This window comes from Dromiciops gliroides, chromosome 4, assembly GCF_019393635.1.
Source record: "Dromiciops gliroides isolate mDroGli1 chromosome 4, mDroGli1.pri, whole genome shotgun sequence".
In the NCBI taxonomy this organism is placed as follows: Eukaryota; Metazoa; Chordata; class Mammalia; order Microbiotheria; family Microbiotheriidae; genus Dromiciops; species Dromiciops gliroides.
This window is the reverse complement of record NC_057864.1, coordinates 232034331-232052930: the sequence shown is the minus strand read 5'-3', so window position 1 is coordinate 232052930 and position 18600 is coordinate 232034331. Positions and strand designations below refer to the sequence as shown.

At 41.3% G+C, this 18600-nt stretch overlaps 1 protein-coding gene across 7 annotated transcripts in view; it reads right to left on the bottom strand.

Annotated features, from left to right (window-relative positions):
• AGFG2 (ArfGAP with FG repeats 2) overlaps positions 1-10753 on the bottom strand; it is a 56072-nt gene extending 45319 nt beyond the window's left edge. For 3 of the 7 annotated variants that reach the window (XM_044002359.1, XM_044002362.1, XM_044002360.1), the window contains exon 1: positions 10371-10753. In XM_044002359.1, coding sequence (XP_043858294.1) covers positions 10371-10591 — 221 coding nt within the window. In that variant the 5' untranslated portion in view covers positions 10592-10753. Of the gene's footprint in view, positions 1-444; positions 610-2567; positions 2706-10068 lie in introns of all 7 variants that reach the window. The other 4 variants (XM_044002365.1, XM_044002363.1, XM_044002364.1 and 1 more) reach the window with 4 other exon arrangements.
• Between the last annotated feature and the right edge of the window lie 7847 nt (positions 10754-18600).

Here is an 18600-nt window from a genome sequence, read left to right as displayed (position 1 = left end):
GCAATTAGGGTAAAATGACTTGCCCAGGGTCATACAGCTAGTAAATGTCTGAGGTGAGATTTGAATTCAGGTCCTCCCAACTTCAGAGCCAGTGCTCTATCCACTGCGCTACCTAGCTACCCTGAAAGATTATGTATGCCTATTTTATAAACCTATACACCCAGGGTTATATAAAAATTTCCCTGACAAAAAGGGGTTGCAAGTGAAAAAAGTTTAAGAAACCCTGGTCTAAAATACTGAGATGCTAAGTGACTTGCCCTGGGTTATGGCAGCAGTGTTGTCAGAGGCAGAACTTGAACCCAGGTCTTCCTGGCTCCAAGGCCAACATTCCATCCCCTAGGTTTGCTATCTCCCTGTGCTAAATTGACTGATTAAATTGAATAGCGATCTGTGAAATTATAAGAATAAGCTAGACCTCAAAGAGAGAGAGAGATGAGAAAATACCTTTCCCCAGTCCTTTGCAGAGGCGGGAGAGAACGTCCTTGGATGGTGAACACTGCATCTAATGTTTGCATTGTACTCCTCTTCCTTTTTTAACAAAATTCTTTGTTATAATACACAGCTTCAGGGAGAATGAGAGATACGGGTAAGGCGGGCAGGGTGGAGGATCTAGAATATGTAAAAGCAAAACATCAACAAAAATCTATTATGAAAGGCAAATTCAATAGAAGTAACTGTTAGGTTATGTGTTTGGTTAAAACAATAAGCCTCACAAGTATAGAATAGGGGAAGGCTTTTTGTCTGAAAAAGATCTGAGTTTTAATGGAGTTTTGTATGAGTCAGCAGCCAAAAAGCTAAATTGGTATTGGGCTCCATTAAGGAAGCCACAGCTTCCAGGAATAAGGGGTAATAGTCCCTAAGCACTCTGCTCTGGTCAGACCACTTGAGGAGGACTGTATTCCATTTCTGAATGACAGTTTAAGGACACTGATAAGTGGGATTGTGCTCAGGACAACCAAGATAGTATTGGGCCTAGAGTCTACGATGAGAGCCAAGAAACAAGGAATATTTAACCTGGAGAAGAGCTTGGGGGAGGGGAAATGACAACCATATTCAAGAGAGTTTAGACTTGTTCGGTTTAATCCCAGAAAGCAGAACTGGGTAGAACCAGGTAGAAGTTGCAAAGAGGAAAATTTAGGCTTGATGTCAGGGAAAATTTCCTAACAAGTAGAGTTGTCCCAATGTAGCTGCTTTGGGAAGTGAAAGGTTCCTCTTCCTTGGAGGTATTCAAACAGAGGCTGATGAGCAACCAGTCAGGTATATTATTGTAAGGACAGCTATTAAATATGGGTTCCTCGCATGACAATTTGTTTCTATACCCTTACAAAGGATGTTTCTCACGCTTGGAATGCCACCCTCTCCTCCTCATTGCTTCTTAGAATCCCTATAGTTTCCTATAAAGTCCAGTTCTCAAGTACCAACCCCCAAGGCTCTTTCTGACCCCCCCCCTTGCTCTTTGCTTCCCCACTGAATGGAAAATATACACTTACATGTCTACAAGTTTAGTTTGGGGGTTTGGGTTTTTTTCCTGATAGAATGTAAGCTCCTGGAGGGCAAGTACAGTTTCATTTTTGTCTTTGTACCCCCCACACCTAGAACAATGCCTAACTATAATAAATGTTTTATGTGTTAGACTGGATGGCCAATTAGGTCCTTTTCAAATCTAAATTCTGTGACTCTAGTCATCCAAAAGGATGGATGTCAGTCCCTGGCCTCATACTAAGCAAAGCCAGTTTTACCAGTTCCCCATCCGCCTCAACATAGCTATCACAAGTTTTTCCTTAATGAAGATGTAGAGATTAGATTAGTCGTCAAATGTTGGAGTCAGATGACCTGGGGTCAAATTCTGCCCCTGAATTAACCTCACATATGGAGCCTGAAGTATGTGGTTTCTGAGGTTCCTTCTAGCTCTAGGATCTATGACCCTAAGCCCTTTATGTTTCAGTTATCATAACTCAGCTATTCTCTCTGACAATTCAGGAATGGAAACATCCAGAATCAATAAAGCCCTTCCACAACCATTTAAGACAAGAACCTCTCAGTTCATTTAATCTCACCACCCAAAGCAAGGATGAATTCTCTATTACCAAGGCAGTTCATCTGACAGCTGGAGAGCCCTAATCATTAGGTGATTCTTCCTTACATAGCACTGAAATTTGCTTTTCTCTAACACACTCATTTGAGGGCAAAACTCTGGTTTTGCCCTCAAAGGTCAAACAAAGTCGAAACCCTTCTCACAGCTAACAACCTGAAGTCTTCTCCCAGCTCCTTCAACAGATCCTTACATGGCATGGTTTGAATTACTCTAACACTACCCTTATTATACTCCAACTTGCCAATAGCCTCTCTTAATATGATGCTCCATTTCCTCAGAAGGGGACAAATAAATCAAAGATAACAGAAAACCAGCCCAGGTGGCAAAACGGTAGATACAGCCCTGTAGTAAAGAAGATCTGAATTCAAATCCCACCTCTCACGCTTATTATCTGTCTGACTCTGTGCAAGTCACTTAACCTCTCTGTCTCAGTTTCCTCAAACTGTAAAAGAGGCATAAAAATAGCACCTACCTCCCAAAGGAGTTATCTGTGATCCTCAGCACAGTGCCTGGCACACAGGAGGTCCTGAATGTTTGTTCCCTTCCTCTTCTTTCAGCTCAGCCACATTCCCTCTACCTCAGATGCAATGCTTAATTGCATCTGAATTACCTAGCAGATACATATTTGAGGACCTCTTAGTCGATTAACATCTGCATCAGCTCTAAAAGTTTATGAAAGGTGCACTTCCCTCAAGGGAATTGTTTCATGAACTTTTAGGGAAATAGCATATTTCTTAGCTTTGCAACCCCTCCCCACCAATATTGTCCCGTCCATATTTTGTTTCTGCCTTAAGTAATAAAATGCACTCAAAACCTGCTCAGTCAGTGAGATAAAGCAGTTGCACCTGGTCAACAATGGAAAAAGCCAGATCTACCCAATCCTTCTAATTCTTTCATTTGTGACAGATCTGTAGTACTGAAACTTGGTCATTGGACACTTGTATCCAAAGAAACATACTCCCAATTGCTTCTGGGAAAAGGGAGGATCACTTTCTTTTTTTTTTTGGTAAGGCAATTGGGGTTAAGTAACTTGCCCAGGGTCACACAGCTACTGTCAAGTGTCTGAGGCCAAATTTGAACTCAGGTCTTCCTGAATCCAGGGCCAGTGCTTTATCCACTGCACCACCTAGCTGCCCCAGTAGGATCACTTTCAAATCAATCTCAGAATTGGAAAGGGATACAGAGACAAGAATCCAGCTAAACTAGGCCAGCACCTATCTTTTTTGCTTGTTTTGTACATTAAAATATGAATCTCTATTATATACATGTTGCTTTTCTTTCTAAATGTATGGTAAATTTAACTTTTAAAGCTGCCTGGCTTGTATGTGATTCTTTCTGGCTTTCTATGCATTTAAAAAAAAAATGTTATAATGGCCTTTTCTTTTTTTGGCCACCTTCTCTCTAACCCTCCTCCCAGGCCAACACTCCCAACTTGAAAGAAAAAAAAATAAACCAAACAAACCCTTGTAACCAACATGCACAGTCCAGCAAAATCAATTCCCACATAGGCCCTGTCTGAAAATGTATGAGTCTAATTCTGCATCTTGGTTTACCCATCATGTCTCTGTTAAATGGTGTGCAGCACCAATTTGCTTCCAAATAATTCTATAGAAAGAATACAGTTTCCACCCTGGTTTTGATTCAATGCCACTTAATCCTTGATTAGGTTTTTCTAGAGCTAATTTAAATTTAGCCTCTTTCCTCTATTTTTCTAGTCTCAGAGGCAAATAAGCAGGTGATGTTCATCATTTTTTGGAAATCAAGTTTTTTAGTCTATAAACTCAATTCCAATTCCTTTTAGCCTTTCCTCTCCCCTGCCTCTTAGTTGTATCTCTTAAACAATTTTAAAAATGAGTTTTTATTGATCTTTTTGGATTTTTTTACATCATAATTTCCCCCAGTATCCTTCCTTTCTGACTCCCAGAGATCCAACCCATATAACAAATAGTATTTCCAAAAACAATCATATACAAGGAGGGGGAAAAATTCCCAATAAAACTGATCAATAAATCCAAAAAGTCTGAAAATATATGCAACATACATTTGTGGATCTCCCACCTCTGCAAACCCCTTTAGTAGCTTCTATTACTTTCTTACACAAATTAATACTGAATAATCTAATAAAAACCTATTTCTCACACTGAAAAGTAGAATAATATGCTTAGGGAGGAATGGGACCAAATACAATGACAAAGTTCCTTTCAATCATTCCAGCTCAGCTGAATGGAAAATACTGAATAATTGTTTATGTCTTTCCTTTAATAAAACCAAAGTGTTTAGCTGAGATTTTCCTTATATTGGGCAGATTATAATTTGATATAAGGAAAAAATTCCCAACAATTGGAACTAACCCAAATGTGAACTGAATGGGTTGCCTCTGAAAATATTGGGTTTCTCAGCACTGAAAGTCTCCAAGAAGTTGAAAAGTGGGAGAGTGTTTGGAGGAAGGGTTGGAAATATCGTAGAGAATATTTAAAGAGGAATGATTGGTAAGGTGGAAGTTGTATTTAAGATGGTCTCTGAGTGTTCTATGAAAACCAAATGTCATTACTAGTGTTGAAGGTAATAACAAGAGAAAAACAGATGGACAGAGGTCAAAAACATTCGGGCCTCTTCAGAAACAAGTCCAGACCTTGCTTGATCACAACCCACTGTCTGACATTGGAAGGGCAAATTCATAAGTGAGTTGAAAAGGGACTGCTACCCCAGCCATCTTCCATTAACTATTTATAGTTTTGAAGAGGTGCCTTAAGCTCAGAAAGGTTATGTAATTTGCTCATGGTCACCCAGCTAGAACATGTCAGGGGTGAGATTTGAACCCAAGTCTTCCTGACTCCAAATTCAACAATCTATCCAATGTACTAGGCTGCATTTCTAGAAACCTGTGAATTAGTAAATGCTAAGGGTTAAACACCACTGCCCTCAGACCTAACTGGTTGAGTCAAGCAGGCAAAAGCACATTTTTCTTTGCTCTTATCACAAGCCATTAGATTGGCAGTTAAGAAAACTGGTGGTGGTGGGGGAGGCCGCAGCTAGGTGGTGCAGTGGATAGAGCACCAGCCCTAGAGTCAGGAGTACTGAGTTCAAATCTGACCTCAGACACTTAACACTAGCTGTGTGACCCTGGGCAAGTCACTTAACCCCAATTGCCTCACTAAAAAAAAAGAAAACAAAACTGAGGGGGGAAGAAAAGAAAAGTGAGGAATCAAAGAGAGAAACCCATACCTATCTTCCCCAGAGTCCATCTTCCTTCCCCAACTAGAGAGGGAGACACAACCAGACCAAGAGGAAAAAAAGGGAGTCAGCCTCCTGGATTATGTCTAACTCTAATATTCTATGATTCTAAAAAAAAAAATACTATGATTCTATTGAGACAACTCAGGTCCCACTATCACCCAAATTCCTTACTTTTAACTGGAGCACTTCTTGCCCCTTCACAGGCCTTGGTAGATCCTGATTCTTTCTATAATGGGACTGCTAGAAAAATAACCTCAGCCAAAATATTTACTAGAGGAACGAAAATGGAATCTACATCTAGAACATGGAAATTAGGTTTGCAGAGTGGGGCTGGAGAAAAAAATAATTAAAAAGGAGGTCAGATTCAAGATAGACAACTGTGTCAACATTCTTATAAATTTAGAAACAGCCAATACCAGTAGCTTCTCTCTGGCTACTACACTAAAAACAGCACAGTGCTGGGTCTTGAGCCAGTTAGACCTGAATTCAAATGAGACCTCAGACACTTACTTGCTATGTAACTCTGGTAAAGTCACTTAACATCTGTTTGTCTGTTTCCTCAATTGGAGATAATAATAGCAACTACTTCCCAAGATTGTTGTAAGGATAAAAATGAGATATTTGTAAAAAGCATTTAACAATGTACATAGTATGCACTACATAAAAATGTTCATTCTCTCTTCTCTTTCCCTATATTACACCACTACTTCAACCTTATGAAAACCACAAGTTAAAAAAAAAAACCAAAACATTTCCAATCAGGAAAAAAACCCCACAGCTGTTTGAAGGAACTTCTCTAAAATCCAGATATACTTTATCATATTCCCCCTCCCCCCAAGCTCTAGGGAAATTGTTTTGGGACCCATCCATTGGAAAGTTAACTTTACCAGGGATGCCAATCCAACCACCCTTTCTGCTGGAAGTTTTAGTGATGCTGCTATTTCCCCAACATTCTGTCTCCCTGAAAAGGACTGACAGATTTTTAAATTCAGGCACAATGAAACACAATGGCTTTTTTTTACATTCCTTTTTTTTTTTTTTTGGTGAGGCAATTGGGGTTAAGTGACTTGCCCAGAGTCACACAGCTAGTAAGTGTTAAGTGTCTGAGGCCAGACTTGAACTCAGGTCCTCCTGAATCCAGGGCCGGTGCTCTATCCACTTCGCCACCTAGCTGCCCCAACACAATGGCTTTTTTTTTTTTTGCAGGCAATGGGGGTTAAGTGACTTGCCCAGGGTCACACAGCTAGTAAGTGTCAAGTGTCTGAGGCCGAATTTGAACTCAGGTACTCCTGAATTCAGGGCTGGTGCTTTAACCACTGCGCCATCTAGCTGCCCCACAATGGCTTTTTAAAGCAAAACCAAAGTCATTTATTTCCTTTCCCTGAACAGTGTTGTGCTTACAGGCAGTGACTCAGCCAGGCACCTTAAAATGTTTTTATTATTCTCCCTTAAATATCCTCCCAATTTCTGCCCCCCCTCATATTCCGTTTTTCTTCAATGGCTGCCTGCCCAACATAAAATTCTAGTTCAGAGGTTGACAAGAAGGGTCAAAAACACGTGAGATGATTTTAATTGGCATGTGGGTGCTGCCACTTTGGCTTCTCTGTCTGTAAATATGAATAACTTTCAATCAACATCTCCTGCTCAGCAAATCACCTTTCTCCCAACCACACAGAATCAGAACTTGTTACACCCTCTTTTAAAAAGCTGGGAACTCCGGGCAGCTAGGTGGCGCAGTGAATAAAGCACCAGCCCTAGATTCAGGAGGACCTGAGTTCAAATCCAGCCTCAGACACTTGAAACTTACTAGCTGTGTGACCCTTGGCAAGTCACTTAACCCCAATTGCCTCACCAAAAAACAAAACAAACAAACAAACAAAAGGGACTCAAAAAAGCTGGGAACTCAATTCTATTCCAGGCTAAAAGGATTAGATTTCGGTACAAGAAAGTTCCAAAGGACTCATGATGGAAAAGGCTCTCCAAATCCAGGGGAAAAAAAAAAAGAAACTATGGAATATGGATGCTGATTGAACCATACTATTTCTTTTGCTTTTGGTGCTGGTTTTTCTTTTTTGAGGTTTTTCCTTTTTGGCTCTGATTCTTCGCTTATAACATGACTAATGCAGAAATGCGTTTAATATTATTATAAAAAACCTATATTGGGGCAGCTAGGTGGTGCAGTGGATAGAGCACCGGCCCTGAAGTCAGGAGTACCTGAGTTCAAATCCGGCCTCAAACACTTAACACTTAGTAGCTGTGTGACCCTGGGCAAGTTACTTAACCCCAACTGCCTCACTGAAAAAAACAAAAAAACCAAACCTATATCAGATTACCTGCTGTCTAGGGTTAGGGTTAGGGTTAGGGAGAAAAACTTGAAATTGGAAATCTTATATAAACAAATGTTGAAAACTATCTCTACATGTAACTGGAAAATAATAAAATACTTTTATCAGGAAAAAAAATAAACAAAAGGGTTAGATTTAGCCTTGCCCCCAAGTGCTCAAGGCCTCTTTCTCAGGTTCCCCCCCCCACTTCCCTCCCTTCCAATCTCAAGGCCACTCCAGTTCAACTTGATCTTGATCTAGGTTTCCCCTGTGTAGTAAAAATATAACTAATCTCAGCACTTAGTGAAACGATCACTAAGAAGCCCCCTTTCCAATGACCAAACCATCCCTCCCCTCAAAATCAATCATCTCTGGAAAACTCTTTAGACACAGACTGAAAATGCCTTCCCTCTTTTTTTTTTTATTTGAAATAATTTATACCTTCCCTCTTTTTTAAAACCAAAACCAGGGGGCAGCTAGGTGGCACAGTGCACTGGCCCTGGATTCAGGAGGACATGAGTTCAAATACGGCCTCAGACACTTGACACTTACTAGCTGTGTGACCCTGGGCAAGTCACTTAACTCCAATTGCCTCACCCCCCCCAAAAAAAAATCAATAAAACCAAAACCAGATGCAATAGTTCCACTCAGTTCCCTTGAAATTAAGTTCCTAGGAAGCAGAGCTCAATGTTGTACATTCTGGGCAGTGCCTAGTCAGCTATAGTTGTTATCAACATTAAATAAGTCAAACCCTAGTACATTCTGCACAAAACCATTCCTACTTATCCAGCTGGAAGCATGATGAAAGCAAGTAGGAAGGAGACACAAATTTCACTGTCATGTGAAAAGTGAACTTCCAACAAAGCAAATATGTATTTTTTTAAAAGAACGTCCCAGATCATTGCCCTCTCCCTCTAACTCATTTGAGGACTATTCATCCAAGGACAGTTACCAAAGCCAGGCAATTCCTACCCTCACATTATGAATTGTTTGTTTTTATAGCATCTGATGTGGCCATAGGGCAGGATACATAAGAACAAAATCCATAATAGTAATGACAAAGCCAGGACTTTTTATATGCTATACTGGTTTGTTTGGTTTTTTAAAGGAAATTACAGTCATCAAGCCAACACTGTTTTCCTTACATTTTCTTTTCAGGTTAGTTGGGCGACTAATCCAATTAATTGTGTCAATCCTTTTTTTCTATCCTCTATGCTACAGCCAGGATTTCTTTCCTTTCCTACTTCCTCTGCCCTAAAACCAATCTCTAAACTTTGCTTCTAGTCAATCAACTATCATTTATTAAACACCTACTATGTGTCAGGCTAAATGCTGAGAATACAAAGAAAGCAAAAACCAGTCCTGCGGTCAAGAAATTCACATTCTAATGGGGAAGACAATATGCAAATAACTATGTATAAACAAAAGGATAAAGTAGTAGCAGTCTCAGAAGAAAAGCACCAGGATTCAGGTAGACTGAGAAAGTCTTTTAAAAGATAAATTTGTATGGGTATATTTTTTACATACAAACATACATGTGTATGTGTGTGTATATACATATATATATGCATACACTACACATTCACACATATCCTTTTCTCCTCCCCCTCCTAGAGGGCCATCCCCTTAATAGCAATTAAAAGGGGGGGGGGTAATCAGTTCAATAAGACTAATCAACAATTTTTTTTAAAAGTCTGACAGTTTATGCAGTGTTCCACACCCATCGTCCCTCACTTCAGCAAAGAAGGCATGGAGGTACTTTCTTATCTCTTCTTTGAGGTCAAGCTTGTTCATTATTATTTCACAGCATTCAATTCCTATCGCTTTGTTTTTGTTGCTCTTTCCATTTATATAGTCGTAGACAGTGTGTGTTTTCCTGGTTCTGTTTTCTTCACTTTGCATCAGTTCACAGGTCTTCCCATGCTTCTCTCAATTCATGTAAGTCTTCCCACGCTTCTCTTTATATGTCATATTCATTTTTTTACAGCTGTAATCTTTCATTACATTCACTTCTGACTATTTTAGCTATTTCCCAATAGATGGGCATCTACTCCGTTTCCAGGTCTTTGCTATTACGTATAATAAAAATCATTGCTATAAGCATTTTGAAATAGCCGGGGTCTTTCCTTTTAAATCATTGAACTCCTTGGGGGTCAAAATAATTACTGGGATTTAGAGAGTAGAATATTTCAAAAGTTTATGCTATCAGTTAATGGTGCTTATGGGGTAATTTCTGGGTCAAAGAACATGGGCATTTTGGTCAATTTCTTAGCATAATTCCCAATTGCTTTCCAGAGTGGTTGGACTAATTCCCACTTCCAGCAACAGCTCATTAATGGTCCACAATTGCTCCAAGACGGAGTATTCGATAACCCAGTCCTGATAAGTCTCCTACCCCTTGACACAAATTACCTGGAAATGGGGCTCCTCGCCCTCGGGTCACCTCTCCAGACTAACCAAAGGCTGTTCTTCACACAGGGAAAATCCCCCTAATAGTTATTGGTCGGCAAACATCATTCCGTTCATTCACTCAGTTCCCCCTTCATTCCTCTCCCTGGGCCGCACTCCTCTCTTCTCTGGATCGCTTATTCACCCCAAAGCTCATCTCCGCCCCCAGGATCCCCCACGACGGTCTCTTCTTCCTCCAAAAGCCCCCTCCCTCCCGGATCTCCCAGCAAACAGGCCTGAAGCCCCTCCGCAACTGAAAGACTCACAGGAGACCAGAGCAGGAGGTGCAGACAAAGCTGCCCACGGTGATATCCACGTATGTGACCCCGCGCTGGGCACACTCGAAACAGTGGCGGTTTCCGGCCTGGCTGCTGCCACCCAGCTCTCGCACCCGGCGACACCACACCTCCGAAGCCGCCTCCGCCTCCGCTTTTCCGCCGCCGTCGCCGCCGCCGGGGCCCGGACCCTTCTTCGCAGCCATCATCATTGCTTTTCCCCCACCTCCCTATCCTTCTTCAGGCGGCTCTGCCCAGACGCACTACCACCTTCTCTCCTTTTGGACACTCTCTTCACCCACGGATCCGGCAACCAAAACCAGCTCGCGCAGGCGCCGCCGCTCCTCTACGCCTTCCTCTACCACCCCCAGGCTCGGATTGGACGGCCGGAAGTGGGGTGGGGGTGGGGGTGGGGAATAGGAATAGCAACTCTGCTCGCTACACCTAGCCCCACCTCCCACCTCGTGACCTTCAGACTTTCTGATTGGTCTGCGGGAGAAAACGGATCGAGCCACATTCCTTGACCTCGCCCCTTCTCCCGGAAAGCCATCCTTCGAGCTCTAATTGGTGGCATGTTCCTTCTCTCTCGTTTCTCCTCTCTGCTGCCCTAGGGTAACGGGGGGTTCTTTTCTTTCTCTGATTGAAGAAGGGAGAGACAGAGATCCGCCCGGGATAACAAGCTTTCCTATCCGCGCGTGCAACTTGCGCGCCTGCTACTTGCTATCTCCGCTCTTCTTAATAACTTTAGTACCGGCCAAAACAGGAATCTCTCTACCAATCATCTAGACACACTAGTTGTGTCTTTTTTCAGTTAAGCAGTGAGGTTGACCTCAGTGACACTTTTGGAAAGTTGCACCTTGCAGTGGGAAGAGCCCGGGACCGGAAGGAAGGATATCTGGCTTCTAGTCCTGGCCCTACCACTAATATGCTGTATCAGCCAGTGAACGAACATTTATTAAGTGACTTACAATGATAAAGTATCACAGCCGCACTGTGATAAGGGTTGGGGATAGAAAGAAAGGCAAAAGACAGTTTCTACCCTCAAGAAGCTTACTAGAGGGAAGGGGCACAACATGCAGCCAAATGTATTCGGAGCAAGCTATATACAGAATAAATAGGAAATAATTAACAGAAGGAAGGCATTGGAATTAAGTGGAGTTGGGGAAGGTTTCTTGTAGGAAGTGGGATTTTAGTTGGGACTCAAAGCTACAGAGGTCAGTAGTTGGAGAGGAGAAGGGAAAACATTGCCAGAGAGAATGAATACCCGGAGCTTTGAGATGAAGTGTCTTGTTTGTGGGTGGGACAGCCAGGAGGCCAGGGTCACTAGCTGGAGGAGTTGGAGAGTGAGGTATAAGACTGGAAACAGGAAGGAGCTAGATAATAAAAGGCTTTGAATGCCAAAAAACGTTTTGTATTTGCTTCTGGAGTATAGGAGACAAATTGAAGATAATAAACAGAAGGAAGGCCCTTAGAATTAAGGGGGATAAGAAAAGGTTTCCTGTAGAGGTGAGATTTTGTTAGGGACTTAAAAGAAGGGAAGGAAGCCAGGAGGCAGAAATGAGAAAAGAAAGAATTCCAAGCATGGAGGACAGCTAGTGAAAATGCTTGGAGAATAGGGAGATGGGGTGTCTGGTTAAAGGAACAGCAAGGAGGCCAAGAGTCACTGAACTGCAAAGTGGGGGGTGGGGGAGGATAAGGTGTAAGAAGAATGTAAAGGTGTAAAGGGGGCAGCTTATGAAGGTTTGTGAAAGCCAAACAGAAAATATTCTATTTGAAGTGATAACAGAAATAGCTACTGGAGTATCTTGGGTAGGAGAGGGTGACAGGGTGATAGTGGAGGATAGACTGGATTAGGGAGAGACTTGTGTCAAAGAGACCAACCAGAAAGCTACTTACTGCAATAGTCTGGGTATGAGGTCATCAGGACCTGAACCAGAGTCAGAAAACCTGGCTCTCTAGTTCAAGGTGGTGGCAGAGGAGAGATATTTCAAAGGTGAAATTCAGGAATTTTGTCGACTAAATTAGACATGGAGTGAGGGAGGATGAGAGATTCAGGATGATACTCAGGTTGTGAGCCTGGTTGACTGGAAAGCATGGTGGTGGTACTCACAACAGCAATAGGGAAAGTTAGGAAGATTTGAGAGGAAATGTAATAAGTTCAAGTTTGAATATGTTGAATTTAAGATGTCTAAAGGACATCCAGTTCATAATAGCCAATAGGTCAGCAGAGCAGTTAGAGCTGGAAAAGTAGATTTGAGAATCATCTGCATAGAGATGATAACTGAACCCATGGCAGGCAGTTCATGAGATCACCAAATGAAATAGAACAAAGCTTAATCTGTGGATCTTAACCCATTTGGGATCTAGTAACTGAATGTGGGTCTTCTTGAGTCTAGCACTCTATCTATGTTGCCTCTGTTAAGACAATATAACATTTTCTGAAAGGCTGAGCTAGAGAAATGTGGGACCAGGGGGAATGAAGGAGAATAGAGACCTCCATTTGTTTCTGGGCAGGTTCTCTTTCTTTTTTTTTTCAGGGGCAATGGGGGTTAAGTGACTTGCCTAGGGTCACACAGCTAGTAACTGTCAAGTGTCTGAGGCCAAATTTGAACTCAGGTACTCCTGAATCCAGGACCAGTGCTTTATCCACTGCGCAACCTAGGTTCTCTTTCTGTGGAGAAGATCTGTTGTAGGGGATGGCCACTTGGGTTTGCATTTGGGGGATTTCAGTCTTAGGGAATTGGTGTTCTTTTGGAGAGGTTCTTTGTTAGGGACAATTGTTGGTAGATATCTAAAGGGTTATAATCCTTAAACACAGACTCTATCACTGACTGCTTTGATTTCTGTGTTTCTGGATTGAAAAGCTGAGGTAGATTTTGCCACCATTCCTCACCCTGACGCTGTCTCACTCTGTAAGCTGCGCTTCTCACCATTTTAGGGAGAAACCCAGGCTGGCCAACCTTCATTCTCCTCCTGGCTCTGCATCTCATTTTCTTGGTATGTTCCCCTCTTCCCATCTCCTTCCTTTTTCAGCTCCTTTTTGTGTGTTGTCTTCCTCCATTGGAACATAAACTCCTTAAGGGCAGGGATTGTCTTTCTTTTTGCTTGTATTTATGTCCCCAGTGCTTGACACAGAGCATTTAATAAATGCTAAATAAGTGCTTAATAAATGATTTTTACCTCTTGCCTGCCAATCTAGGTAATTAAGAAATCTATAGGGCTTTTCTCAATATTCACCCTTTTTGACCTCTCTTCAGTCTTTGATGTCAATCACCTTCTCCTGGATAATCTCTCTTCTCTCTTCTGGTTCTCCTACTTATCCGACTGCTCTTTCTCAGCCTCCTTTGATGGTTCTTCATTCAGATCATACCAGCTAATTGTAGCTGTCTCCCAAGGTTCTATCCTTAGCGCTCTCCTTTTCTTCCTCTAAATTATCTTCCTGGGTAGTTTCATCTTGGGTTGAATTATAACTTCTATGCAGATGATTCCCAAATCTATATATCCAACCTGAGCTCCAGTTTCACACCATCTGCTCTTTTAGACATCTGGACATCCCATAGATTACATAAATTCCGCATGCCCAAAATCAAACTCATTCTCTTTCCCCCACCCCCCAGCCCAGACTCTCTTCTTGCCAACATCTCTATTATTTATTTATTTAATTTTTGGTGAGACAATTGGGGTTAAGTGACTTGCCCAAGGTCACACAGCTAGTAAGTGTCAAGTGTCTGAGGCTGGACTTGAACTCAGGTCCTCCTGACTCTAGGGCCAGTGCACCACCTAGCTGCCTCATCCAACTTCTCTATTATTTTTGAGGTTATCACCATCATCCCAGTCATCCAGGCTTGTGACCTTGGGGTCATTCGTGATTCCTCTCTCACACTTACTCCATATATCCAATATATTGTCAAGTCTTGTCATTTATACCTTCACAGTCTCTCTTATAGTTCCCCTATTCTCCACTAACCTAGCTACCACACTGGTGCACCTCATTACTGTACTGGATGATTGTAATAGTCACCTGTCTTATGACTCTGCTGACTTCAGTCCAACTTCCATTCACTGGCCAAGGGGATCATCCTAAAGAGCAGACCTAAACATTTCACTATCACCTCCCTGTTAGATATACTGCAATAGCTTCTATTACCTCCCGGATAAGATAAAAAATGCTATATTTGGCTTTAAAGTTCTTCATAACCTGAACCCTTTCTATCTTTCCAGTCTTCTTACACTTTATTCCTTTCCACGTACTCTAAGGTCTAATGACACTGGCCTTCTTGCTGTTCCTAAAGCACAAAATTCTACCTCCTGATTCCAGGCATTTTTACTGGTTGTCACTCATACTCAAAATTCTCTTTGTACTCACCTCCACCGCCTGACTTTCCAGGGAATTCCACTAATTCTTGTCACAGGGAAAATTGGGGGGCATGGGGCATGTCCTTAGGTGTTCCTCTTCCTTACTTCTCAAGGTGTGTCTGTCCTTTAGTTTAGCTGGCCAATTTAAACTTTTATAGTCCCAAATTCCTAACCCCATAACATTTTGATTTAATTTTCAGTGGGAGATAAGTTTTAAGAACATGCAGGAAGGGAAAGGAAACTTTTTCTGCTGAAAGTTTCAAAGCTTTCGAAAAGTTAGAATCTCGTCTTTGTGTTCCTAGTTCTGATAAGGTTGGGAATGCAAAGAGAGAATTATATAAGGCAGAAAAGAGCTTTCCCTTTGCAGAAATGTATAGCCTTGCAAACTAATTAGAGACTGAATTTGTGAACTGAAAGGAAATTTGTTTACTATACATTGGGATGAAAATGTGGTTTAAATGTTTTTATATGCTGAAACATACTAGTTGGTTTTGGGGGTTGCAGTTCCCTTGAACTTTTCCACACAAACAGCACGCTCTTTTATCACTCTTTTTCTTACCTAGAATATGATAGAAATTGCTCAGTTCTTAAGCAAAACTGAAGCTGGTGACATGAGGCTTAGGATAAATCAGAAGAAGTTTCTCCTGTGAGAAGCAAAACCAAAGATGACCAGATAACATGATAGACGTATTGAAGAATCAAGTTCAGACTGACCAACTAGATATCAGGACAGACATACCTAAGGAGAAAGGGGAGATAAAATTCTATAACAGGAACATCAATTAGGTGTGTCTACTACCTGGGCTAAGAGACAGAAATAACCCCAAAGGTCAGGACCATCATATAAAAAAGATTGAATGCTAGGCTTAGAGTCAGAAGACCTGAGTTCAAATCCAGCCTCAGACACTTACTAGCTGTGTGACCCTAGGTAAATCACTTTATCCCTATTTGCCTCAGTTTCCTCATCTGTAAAATGGAGATGATAATAGCACCTACTTCCCAGGAATGTTGTGAGGATCAAATAAGATTGTAAAGCACTTAGCAAAATGACTGGCACATTGTAAGTGCTAGGCAAATATCAATCGTTCATCATCATCATCATCATATCTAAGTAGTGAGAGTGAGAGGGCCCAATGTGTGGGGAAAGACTCCAAGTGTAAAGAGACTCGCCTGTGCTGAGAGCTGTCATTGTGTGACTTAAAGGGAGGCAAACTAGACATCTCTAGTCTCTTCTCCTTGACCCTCCCCCATGCCAACCCTTCTTCAAAAGAGACTTTAATTCTGTCAGGAAGGGAAGAAGGAAGTTGGGGCCAGATGCCACAATGTTCTCCTCAGAGAAAAGGGCTACTAGACTAGAATTATATCTACCTGCTTGCTCCCTTAGACGTTATTTGTCTACTTAATATTCAAACTAAATTCTGATCACTTTATCATTTCTGGGAAGAAGGGGGACTCTAGGCTCTATATGCAAGGCCAAATACCCCACCAAATACCAGTTTCACAATGAATAACAAAGAAACCCTCCAGATCATAACTAAACAAATCAGAGGAGGTATACATAAAAGAATATAAACCAGACAATACAGAATGAAGGAACCCTCTCATTGGGAGCAAGACAGCTCAACCAAAAGAGAGAGTCTCAGATCTCACTCGGGACAATTCCCCAAAGTCTCTACTGTAGCTAACTGGGTTAGGGACATGATGGAGACTGCTAGCTCCTTTCATGTCTTCCCGGAGTCTTTTCCTTCAATAACCTGAAGTGGGGTTGGCCTCTTCCATCTTTCCTCTCAAAATTGGAAGCCAGAAGCACCCAAAGCAACTTGATACCTGAAGAGTCCTGAAGACAATTTTTTTCCAGTTCCATGTAAAGGTAGTTTCCAACATTCATTTTCATAAGATTTAGAGTTCCAAATTCTTCTCCCTCCCTCCCTTTCCTCTCCCCTCCAAAAGACAGCAACCAATCTGATATAGGTTATATATGTATAATCCAAAAGCATTCTTTTTTTTTTTTTAGTCTGTGTACCTGAAGACAATTTGCCCCTCACCTGTTCTGCCTCACCCATCTACCCCCAACAAAGTGGAGAAAATCCCATATCAATGGGCTTTGGGACATGAGTTACATTCCTCCCCTGGACCAAGACTCATTGTAGTCCCTTGAAAAGATAATCTGGAATAGGTCCAAAACTTGTATAAGGTATATAACATGAACAAAAACATCAGCACTTTAAAACAACAAGCATGATTTTTGTGGTGTCCCAGGTAACCTACTTTTGGTATTATTGAGACTGAAATTAAGCAAATGCACATGTAGGAGATGTGGTACTGTAGAGGGTATCACAGGCAAAGATATTACAATGAAAACATGCCTAACTACATACAGGATATATAACATAAGTATATTTCAGAAGTACACACATATCTATATTACTCAATGATCAAAAGCAATAAGCATGGCTAACAGAGCAAAGCTAAATAGCTACAATAATGACAATAGATCTACATATAAAATGTAACTGAATAATAAGCAGTAGTGCATACACAAAACAATCAGCAGACATTTCATTATAATATGAACATAACACAAAATGTAGTCAAATTATCAAAGCAGCAAAATTAAAAAACAAGTTTACTCAGTGTTTAATAATTGACATGTAGAACATTAAGCATGTGCAATTAGATGAAACGCACTTTTTACATGAGCAATCTCTAGTATTTTTGCCTAGAGATGTGTGACCATGTCTTCAGGTTTACCTGTAACATCATAACTTAGACTAGTTAAATCTAATAGGCCTAGGTCTCTTGTCACTGACTGATCTGTCAACTGCTGTAGACTTGTGTGTTTACACCTGGGCTGACAACCAATCCAGGTTGACTATCAATATTGTCTAGCTTTGTGGGTTGAATCTGTATTGTTTTGGTTTTTTGGTTTTTTGGTTTTTACGGGGCAGTTGGGGGTTAAGTGACTTGCCCAGGGTCACACAGGTAGTAAGTGTCAAGTGTCTGAGGCCGGATTTGAACTCAGGTACTCCTGACTCCAGGGTCAGTGTTTTATCCACTGCACCATATAGCTGCCCCCTTTTAGTCTTAATAGTAATACAGACAGCAGATTTAAGGAGTTCCACATGGGAAGATGTGCCTAAAGGGAGTCAGGAATATCAGAGGGGATTTCAGATGTATTCCCCTCTGTTTTCTGCAACAGACATTTATATTATTCAGGCCTTAAATGTGAGCCATGGGGCAGCTAGGTGGTGCAGTGGATAGAGCACTGGCCCTGGATTCAGGAGTACCTGAGTTCAAATCCCGCCTCAGACACTTGACACTTACTAGCTGTGTGACCCTGGGCAAGTCACTTAACCCTCATTGCCCTGCAAAAAAAAAAAAAAAAGATCTGAATTCTGCAAAGGTTGGGTCCTATGGATTATATTGAGTCTTGAAGCTCAGAAGTACTTGTCTCATGGTCTTTTCCATCTTCTCTCTCAAATCTAGAAGACAGAAGTGGTTGAAATGATTTCATGCCTGAAGAGTCCCAAAGAGAATTGCCTTTAAGAATCCCAAAGGGATTGATCCAGCAATACCACTGTTAGGTTTATATCCCAAAGACATTCCAAAAATAAGATAAAAGGAACTATTTGTACAAAAATATTTATAGCAGCTCTTTTTGTGGTGGTTAAGAATTGGAAATCAAAGGGATACCCATCAATTGGGAATGGCTAAACAATCTCTGGTATATGATTTTAATGGAATATTATTGTGCTATAAGAAATGACAAGAAAGATTATTTCAGAAAGGCCTGGAAAGACATATGAACTGATGCTGAGCTAGTGAACAGAACCAAGAGAACATTGTACATAGTAACAGCAACATT